Genomic DNA, 10,517 nt, shown 5'->3' with positions numbered 1-10,517 from the left:
CCACAGGGGACTGTTTGAAAAGGTGGAGAAGGAGGATAATATGTCCACTTTAAGTCATCCATTCACACGCCGCTGATGAACCAGCGGGAGCAATTTGAGGTTAAGTATCTTGCCCAAGGACACATCGGACATCAGAGCAGGAGCTGGGGATCGACACCCCAAACCTTTCCTGTTGAGAAACGACCGACTCTACCAACTGAGCCACAGCCGCCCCTTTAGCCTACATGCACCCATAATACAGATCAGCAATGTCACCTGAAAGCAGCCGTAACATTTCAGATACAAGTGAAGTGATGAGAGACTTAAAACAAGAGGGCATGATTGAAAAGACATTACACACAACAGTCAATATAATAATTACAATAACACATTCGAAGCTTGATCCAAAGGCAACTGGACTGGTTCAAGATCTTCAACCAGTCCAGTTTCCTTTGGATCCAGCTTAGAATTTACCATGACCTGGATGACTGAGCGCCGACACAGATACAATAACAAATGTTCTGTTAATAACAGTTTGGCTTACTGTCAACATCTGAATGTGAAAATCCCCCAAATGACCAAGCTACCATGCCTGTGTTTAACCACCATAATGTAACCTCCTCTGGTTTGTCATCTGCCTCTAGGCTTGAGTTCAGCATGTGGTCGCTGAGTGGATCATTTCCGGACAAGAGAGAGGTTCTGGTGACGGATCGGCAAACTCCAAAGTATTGAAGCAGCCTGTGCACATGGTTCATTTATCTGTCATATTGAGGCTAAAGAAAAGCAGGGAGTGCTAACGGAAAGTGGCAGACTTGCAGCTAGTTTGCCCATTTCACCTTTTTTTTTTTTTTTAAGGTTTATTTTGGGGCTTTTTATGTCTTTATTTTAGAGACAGGACAGTAGATGGAGTCATAAATCGTTGAGAGAGAGAGAGAGTTGGGATTGACATGCGGGAAAAGGAGCCACAGGTCGGATCCCCGCTTGGAGGACTATCAATCAACCTTTATTTGTATAGCGCCAATTCACAACAAGTGTTATCCTGAGACGCTTTTAAAAAAACGTACTCATTGTTATGTTACAAAAGAAAAATGGGATAGGTGGAGATAGGATAAGGTGCAGGAAGGATTTCTCCTTTGTATTCCTCACGTTCCTGTTGTCCACACTTCCTTGCCGCTGAGGTGAAGGTCGGAGCAGGCCATGCATGAATGAGGACGACGGTGGTTGTGTGGACGACACAGTCTGATGGTGGAGGCTGGGCGTTGGGTGGTAGTAGCCTCTGTACATGGGGCACATGCACTAACCACTTTAGACTACAGGCACCCCCTGTTTCAATTTTCAGAGAGTAAAGAGTGAAAGGCACAACTACAGATAGCTGAACGACGTCTGGGGAACAAACACCACTAATCCTGAATCCTGTATGAACTGGCTGCTACAAATTAACCAATATGTGACAAGACTAGCCGACAGGTCGATGCACCCAGCTGTCACTCAAAGAAACCACACCCATAAATATGCAGATCTTTAAGACTCAGGACTAGTCCACACCTGAACGTCCACACTCGCTAAATTCTCAAAGACATCTTCGTTCAAAAAAAACTAAAAAAACTAAAAAACCCACACTGTTACGGCTATCATGAGCACGCCAAGTCGTTGACATGCAAACATTTTCATTTACAAAGTTATCCCACCAACCCGAAGTCTAACCCGGTCTTGTCCAAAACCCCAGACGTTGGGGGCGGGGTCTGTGTGGTCAGAGTGTCGTACAAAGCAGCAATGGCCTCCGTCGTCCAATCAGGCGTCTCTACTCGTCCACACAGTGGGAGAGTAACTGTGTGTATGTGTGAGCATGTAAAAAGTCCAGTTAGCAACGTTAGCACTAGTGCTAGTTTGGTTACATCTGCCATCGCACTAATCTCATAAATTAAAGGGACAGCGTCGCACGATGACGTCAAGCGGAGGAGAAACCGGCGCACAGCGTGACGTTACAAGAACTAAACTCTGTTTTCATTGTCTACACAGAAACACCTGAAACAGAGTTTCTGAACGTCTTCACCCTGGAAGGAGTTTTACTAACGGAGAGTTTTCAGTGACTGAAACGCTGTTTATGTACGAAAGGTTTAAAGCAAAAGTAGAAACTCCGGCCTTGATTGGAGATTTATTACATCATTGAGTCCTTAATACAGACCATGTGTGTGTGTGTCTTTGTGTGTGTGTGTGTGTGTGTTTGCAAAAGGACACTATCAAGCCTTCCTACATTCACCAGGAAGATGTGATAGTCTGTTGCAGCAGCGGTTTAACACAGTGACAGATAACAGAGATGTCTGTCGACCGTCAGCCTGGCAGATGAGTGGCAGAGGCAGGAAAAGCTCATTCCTTCCCATCTCTGTGACGCACCGCAATCAGGAGTGTATCTGCAGGTCACACAAAGAAGCTCAGGAATGAAGGACGCTTGTGTAGTGGAGCGAGGGGTTCAGGTGACGAATGGAACAGTTTGTCAGATCTGTCGGGGAGCCGGTGTGAGTCACGACTCAAAGTCTGCTTCAGCATGTACAAACACACTACAGACGTGTTTCCATGGCCATCAAATGTGACCTGGTGAATTCTCTTCTAATCAAGAGGAATGTCTCAATAAAGCTGTGCATCATCAACTTCAGCTGTTTTCTCACATACACTCTCACATAAGTTCTAGAAACCTCCATAATACTCCATAATTAACATCGACCGGCAGTCATTCTACATTCGACAATCGTATGCAGTTTGTAGAACATACTACATTTGATAGTAGTAGGTGGTTTTGAACACAACCATGTTGGAGCTGCAGAAATCAAAAATGACTGACAACCTCCAGAGTCTAACACTGTAATAACAGTTTGTTTGCCTTTATATCAAATCTATGTGTAACAGGACATATTCACAGAATCAACAGATGAGAAGAAAAGAACTGGCTATGTAGAGAAGAGTTATGAAGCAGCTTCATCTCGTGCTCCACGTCGCAAACTGGTCACATGATATAAAAGTCATCCCCCCTGCTCGCTCAGTTGTTGTGAATTTTCCTGACAATTTTCTTCTGCTTTCACACACATGTGCTCACCCTGACTTCACGCAGACATCTTACCTAGGGAGCTGGGAGGAGAAGTCAAAGCACATGCAGCTCTGCCAAAAAAAAAGGTCAGGAGACATTCTCAGGAGATTTCTGCACGTGCCTCTTATATTCTTGTTTTGAACCGTTTGGCTGATGATTCTTTTTGTCAAGTGTCCTGTGATCAGATAACCCATTTCAGTCACTGCCCAGAAGTGGAACATAACACAGAGCGTTTCAGCAGGCACAACAGGGTGGTGATGCACATGACTAATTATTTTGTACTACTCAACTCAACAGCAACTTAACTTGTTCTGGAGAGCCAGCTCAGAATCTTATATCATCGACCATTAAGGCCTCACAGCTCATTGCATTTCAATTTCAGTTAGACAAGTGATGTCTCACAGAAATATCCTGTTTCCCTCAACAACATCAACAGACACTCTGTGTATTATGTCGAAAAAAGAAAACGGTCAATGGAGCCTAGACAGCAGCTTGCAGAACTCCACCATTTACAAGGCGAATAAACAAATGAAGAATATCAACCCTGCAGCACCCACCCAAACAAAATAGCACTTCCACAAGGAAGAGGCTACAGGACAGTGTTTACAAAATGCTCATTAAGGAAGTTGTGAGATAACACGCTCATGTGCATCACAAAGTTGAAGGCAGGCACACAAACACAAACACACACACACACACACACACACACACACACACACACACACACACCAGCAAAGAGACCATAAGCACTGAGCAATGCAGAGCACACCATATCATAGATAAGGGACTGAAAGAAGAGAGCAGAGCACAGAGGGAGACCCACAGAGATGACTCGGATGGACAAAGACAAGCCTCGGCCACCCTGTCACCGGAACTGCAGCCGTATCACACAGGACATCAAAAGGTGTGCATGAGGATAAATGCTGTGAGATCTGGAAGAGAGCAACAGGATTACAGGCTCCAGGAGAGCGCTCACATCTGACCGGTGAAGGGTCAACGACACTATTGTCTCCTTAAAGGAACTTTCTTACCCTGCAGACAAACTTACAACTTGTTATTGACCTTTGGATTTAGAGATCACAATCATTTTGTCTGCTGTGCTGGTTCAACCACATAATCTCCGAGGGACACAAAATAGAAAAGCTGCAGATCGTTTTTTTTTTCTCATGGCGAGCATTTGTGTCTCTCAACTGGGAACCATCTGCAGCTCCAAGACTTTGCTCCTGCTGTTCTCCACACTGCTGCTCCACGGGCCTCTCTGCGGACAAAGCAACCCGATTTCCAACACCCACCAGAGGCATCGCTCGGCTCCGGGGCTCGGAGACGGGCATGGGGGGGTCGTGGATCCGTCGCTGCTGGAGCAGGACAGCAGCATGGACATGCAGAGCCTGCTGGAGAGCCTGAAGGATCAGTTTCTGAGGACGTTCAACCTGTCCGGTGTAGGTCCCCCTCCCATGCCACCTGGAAGCACCCGAGAGGATCCGCCGGAGTACATGATGGAGCTCTATAACCGTTTTGCTAACGACCGCACTGCAATGCCCACTGCCAACATCATCCGCAGTTTCAAGAACGAAGGTAGCAACTTTTCTTCCATAAATAATCTTGTGCATTGACACCGACAAGACTTTCTTTTTCTTCTAGTTGCTGTATTGTTTTTGGTACAGTTTCCATGTCGTTACTCATTTAAATTAAATTTGTTCTTTCCCCCTAAGAGTTTTGGTCCGCAGGGCAAAATAATGTCAGATGTGAAACTTAGAAAAATAGTCTTTGAGTATAAAAGTACAACTTTGTAGACTGCAGCTTCAAGCATTTAACTTGTTTAAATCCAAGTTTTAGCCATGTTTCCTCAACTTCTCATTGTAAATTTATACTCATATCCAGATTACGTTCCCTCCTGTGGGACTGAATTAGCTCAGTTGGTAGAGCAGCCGCCCCATTTACAGGGGCCAAAGTCCTATCAGCATGGTCGCAGATTTTACTCCAGGTCCTGTCGCTTTGTGGTACATGTCATCCTCTGCTCTCTCTCCTGTCTCTCTTTAGCTGTCATATCTTTTAAAGGCCAAAAGGCCCCAATAAATCTTTAAAAACCGAGATTATGTCACACTCTGGAAATGTGCAGCTTGAAACAAAGGTCAGATAATAGTTAAGGTTAAAAGGGCGGATAGAAGTCTTAATAGGGGTACGATGGGATTGATTTAATTCAACTGAAAACCTCATTAAAAGTAGGTGAACTTTGACCTTGTTTTTCTCACTTCCCTAGATTCATCTGCGAGCACTGTGGGTGTTGGAGGCGTCCGCTGTCACCCGCTCCTCTTCAACGTGTCAGTCTCCCATCATGAACGCATCACAGCGGCTGAGCTGCGCCTCTACACTCTCGTCCAGACCGACCGCCATCTCTACGCGGGGGTCGACCGCAAGGTGACTATTTATGAACTGGCGTCCCACGACAGAGACGACAACGTCACTGATGAGAACCCTCTGAGGGGGGACGCTTTCAGAGGGGACGGGGACAGGATCGAGTCGGCAGAGCTGGCTTCACGGCAGGTCTTTGGCACAGATAACGGCTGGGAGGCATTCGACATCACTGCTGCTGTTCAGCACTGGCACAAATCTGACCGTGGTGGAACCACGCACCGGTTGGAAGTGCAAATTGCTAGCATGGCCGCGGATGACAAGGAAGGTCTGACGGAAAACAACGCAGAAAAGAATCCGCCTGAAGGAGACATGAAGATCGACACCAGCCCAGGTGAAAAGCACAAACCTCTTCTGATTGTTTTCTCCGACGACCAGAGCAGCGATCACCGCGACGACAAACGAGAACTGAACGAGATGATCGACCACGAGACCTCTAACATGGTTCTGGAGAACGACTTGGGGATGGGCCTGAACGAGCTGTGGGGAGAGCTGGGGCGGGACAACGGCGAAGACGAAGAAGCCGAGCCCGACGAAGAAGACCTCATCCAAATGCGCTCCAATCTCATCTACGACACGGCGTCCCGCATCCGTCGGAACGCAAAGGGGAACCACTGCAAGAAGCAATCTCTGTACGTCGAGTTCAAGGACATCGGGTGGGACAGCTGGATCTTGGCGCCCACCGGTTACGACGCCTTCGAGTGCAGCGGCGTCTGTTCCTTCCCGCTCACCAAGCACGTCACGCCCACCAAGCACGCCATTGTCCAGACGCTGGTTAATATCAACAGTCCTCAGAAGGCGGCGCGGGCGTGTTGCGTTCCCACAAAGCTGGACCCCATTTCCATGCTGTACCTGGACGACACAGGTGTGGTCACCTACAAGTACAAGTTTGAAGGCATGGTGGTGGCGGAGTGTGGCTGCAGATAGTCAATGCTTTCCGGAAGTGCAACTCTTTAAGTCTTACGTTAAGAGGAAAGAAAACTGAACTTACAAAGACCTGGAAAGAGGAAATAAGCCAAAAACTGTTTTCAGGGTTTTAACAACAAAGGAATACTTGTAAGGGTTCCTCCGCCAGATTGGAAGTACGCATGAACTGCACATGAAAGTATGAGCCACCAAATGAGAGTAGACAACTACATGATTCAACCGCAGAAGAGGAACAAGTACTGCTTCTCTCGAGGCCACAAATATCAGCCACCATCATTCTGGCAGTGGAGAGACTAGAGGTAGCGAGGTATGTCCTCATACCTTCAAGGATAATAAAGCACAAGAGTTCCCAAAGGACCTAACCACCACTCACATCCTACAGCATGTGCGGCCTGGTGGGAACCAGCGGGCGAGTTGTCCCCCTCCCTCTCCTTCCCCCCCCCGACATCTGTCTTCCTCCCACTTATCTCTGGCCTCCTCCACTTGATGCAAACATTAATCAGCACTTCATGCGTCCTGGTGCAGTGACATGACCTCTCTGAGGCGACCTGACAAGACACAAACTCTCCTGCAGCCTCCTGATACGTAGGCGCTGTTTTCATGGGTCCTGGTGGCAGGGTTATCTATCCAAACTCTGTTTCCCACTTCACATGCCTCTTTTCCACTCCCCCTCCCCCCGGGCTACAGTGATAGCAAGGTGTGGGGGGTTGAGAAACATGTATGCCACCACCCAGGCTCAGCGAACTGGATGCTCTTCTTGGCAACTTGTGGGGTGATGCAATGGGTGAGTTGGACAGGACAAGGGGTGCAGGAGTCCTCCAGGTAACATGAACACTGAAATAACACCCTAACCCTAACATATCTACAACTCCTCCATTCAGTCATCCGTGCTTCATGCTAAAGATTTCCTTTTTGGACAATTCATATCTGAAGAGCACTAAGTGGGACTCCTTTGTTGATACACAGGGAAATACAGATACAGTTACTTTTGTTAAAAGTCTAGTGATACCTCTGCTGCTTGTGTCGAATAAAAGACTATTTATTGTTCTAATTTATTATTTTTTACAACAGATAACTATGTATGTAAATGTGCAAGTTACTCAGTGTGGAGCGGGTTTTGAGCAAATGTATTTTGTTGGGAAGAGAAATGGTCATTTTCAAATCAATACAAACAATTAATTAATCTTAAAGAGGACATATTATCCCCCTTCTCCAGCTTTTCAAACAGTCCCCTGTGGTCTAAATGAAACATCTGTGCTGTGCTTTGGTCAAAATATAACATGAATCAAGCACCAGAGGAGGTTTGTGACCCTGTATAAACCAGCTCTCTCAGAACGCTCCGTTTTGGTGTGTGTGTCTCTTTAAATGTAATGAGCCCCCCCCTGAGTTTTCCCCGTAGACATCACTCCTCTGTAGAGAGAATAAAAATGGCAGATTTTTTTTTTTCTTACCAGAATCCCACTGTGACATCACAAGGAGAGCACATTTGAAACAGAGCATTTTTCTCTGTGTTGTAAGACTTATGCAGACCACAAACAAAGGACTGGATGGATTTATTTCACATGTTGTGGGTCAGTAGACACTCAGGTTACACAAATATATGTTCTACAACACTGTACAAGTGGATTCTTCAGAATATGTCCCCTTTAAGTTGAAAAATCCACATGGTTGCATCCAAAAACCCCTCCTTGTTGTTTAAGAAAGTGAACTCCATGTGTCAGTTAAACTCTCATTTTGTGGCCGGATGAACATTGAGAGCTTTACTCCATGTGTTGTGTTTTCTCAATTAATAATAATTATCACCCAATGCATCTTTGTCTGCCAACTTTCCATTCGATGACTGGAGGAAGAAACTTCCTGACAAGGCATCGTTGGTGTTCAGATACTTTAGTATCAGCTCACAGGTCATAGGTCATTCATGACAACACAAACAAAGACCCATGGGAAACTGAGAGGAAGGCCTACTAATGAACAAAATGGATGGCCTGCTGCGCATACTGACAGCTAGCAGATGCAGACAGCTGTGATTGAAAACCTGTTCATGAAGAGAAAATGTGAACGAAAACCAAACAAAGATTTAGACTCCATTATCTCTGCCTATTCTCACAGATGTACCATGAATATTGTGGATACTGTTGTTGTTGTTCTTTTTCCTGTACCAACGCACACTAAAGGTGTAAATAAAGGATTCAGATCGGATTCATGCTTTGAAATGTTTTACTTCTACCACAACGTCTTTGTTGACAAGACCGTCACCACCCTTTTTATGAATAAACTTAATAAAAATGAGGTTCATCCAGAGTCCTTTGATACATAAGACTTTCAGATAAAGTATTCATGAAAATTTTGAACTTTTTTGAAGCCGAATGTTTTTCATGAAAATGTTGAACTTTTTTTAAAAAAAGGCCCGGCCTGGACCAGAGTACGCTCCACCCCAAAGATTCATTTGATCAGTGTGAACATAAACGTACCTGTACTCGGGTACTGTGCCCGAGTCCGCTTGAAGAGGTGGTCTTGGACATGATCCAAGTGTACTCAACAGTGGCGATTCTACAGTCTGTTGGGGCCACAGGTATAAAATAATTGGGGGCACTACAACCTGCATTTATCACCATAATGTCTGTAATTGTCCAGAAGCGTACCCCCCTTCCCCCTACAGTATTTTACAGTTTATTTTTTCTCTCCTAGAGATGGATATTTTACCTCTTTATTTTTCTTGGTTGACTTTCATTGACAAATTTTGGTTTTCAAACCAACGATGCATGCAACGCTTTGCAAGGCAACAAGAGTGAATGCTATTAAATGGGGCCCACTTAGGGAGGTTTTCTACTGTCATTTTTGGGCCGCTGCTGTGGTTTAAAGTTTGTGAGCCCTCAGGGGGCCCCCTACTGGTCTGGGCCCCAAGCAGTTGATTTGCTGATTTGTTGATTTGGTTACAGTTATAACAGTATGTAACAAATAATTGAAAATATACGCCCACTACGCTCTGCCAATGAAAGGCGTCTGATCCAACCTTCACAACAATAGTCTCTGACTAGACTCTTCTCCTCTGTCGCCCCCCGGTGGTGGAATGAACTTCCAAACTCCATGTGATCTGCAGAGTCCCTCTGCACCTTTAAGAAAAAGCTAAAGACCCAGCTCTTTCATGAATACCTACTAACTTAATGATGATGGTCTCCATATTATTGATGATGATGATGGTAATGACGATGGTTTTTGTTTGATAACGACGACTTATAAGATGGTTTCTATACTGATTAGAGCTCTCAAGAACTGCCCTCAATGTTGTGCTTTGCCTCTGGTCACTTCCTGTCAGCACCTGTGTGTCCAATCAGACTCAAAGCTGATCGTTTGCTCTTACTGACATTGTTCCCTTTTTTCTAGATCCTTGCTTGTGTTGTACTTACTCTCTGATGTACGTCGCTTTGGATAAAAGCGTCTGCTAAGTGAATTGTAGTAGAATTGCATTGAAGCAGTATGTTGTCACAACAGGTCAGGAGGCCTGTAGGATGGTAACGTTGTCTGTTCACACGTCCTCAAAACAAAAAAGGCTCTTTTTGGCAGCAGCCCACTAATGACAAGTGCACTGAGATGTCTCAGAAAACAAACAAGCCTCGCTGGCTGACCTCTGGTGTTAGATGAGAACAGAGGTCGTCTATAAATGGTTACAAGAGCAGGGGTCAAGAATCTCAGCAGCCTGTTACAGGGAGAAGAGCGGCTCACTAATTGAATATTTACAGAACAGTGGAGGAAATGAGAATCTGGTCTTTGTCAAACGAGCGGAAACTATCATAGAATATGATGAAAAGGGAAGTGTTCATTAGCTCTGAAGAGGAGCGGGTGGAGGACGCTCTGTGACACTTTGTCTCTCTTCAGTGATTTCAGGATTCTTGTTTTTTTTTTTTAGGAAGTTTGTAAGAGAAGTCAAGCCTACGTGATTCCTTTAGGCGCACACCTCACAACAAGTAAACAATCCAAACAGTTCAAAATGTACAGAGATATCCAGACGACGTTGTGCAACGCACTCGTGCCCCGCCTCCTTGACGTCAGCCGCCACCAGACCTGGATGTGTGTCACGCTGCGAACGTGTGTTTCGGTGTGTCATCCTCAACAGCGT

General features: G+C 45.5%; 2 protein-coding genes and 1 long non-coding RNA gene across 3 annotated transcripts in view; 2 read left to right on the top strand and 1 right to left on the bottom strand.

Annotated features, from left to right (window-relative positions):
- Positions 1 to 10,517, top strand: part of cds2 (CDP-diacylglycerol synthase (phosphatidate cytidylyltransferase) 2) — a 94,732-nt gene that overhangs the window by 39,136 nt on the left and 45,079 nt on the right. The gene's annotated exons all lie outside the window — the stretch shown is intronic.
- LOC132973726 (uncharacterized) overlaps positions 1 to 10,517 on the bottom strand; it is a 67,349-nt gene that overhangs the window by 40,590 nt on the left and 16,242 nt on the right. The gene's annotated exons all lie outside the window — the stretch shown is intronic.
- Positions 3,804 to 8,599, top strand: bmp10 (bone morphogenetic protein 10). Its single transcript, XM_061037257.1, has 2 exons — positions 3,804 to 4,636; positions 5,322 to 8,599. Exons 1-2 carry the CDS (start codon positions 4,228 to 4,230, stop codon positions 6,398 to 6,400), a joined length of 1,488 nt encoding a protein of 495 aa, XP_060893240.1. The 5' UTR covers positions 3,804 to 4,227; the 3' UTR covers positions 6,401 to 8,599.

Source organism: Labrus mixtus, chromosome 5 (genome assembly GCF_963584025.1).
Source record: "Labrus mixtus chromosome 5, fLabMix1.1, whole genome shotgun sequence".
NCBI lineage: Eukaryota > Metazoa > Chordata > Actinopteri > Labriformes > Labridae > Labrus > Labrus mixtus.
This window is presented reverse-complemented; position numbering and strand designations above follow the sequence as displayed.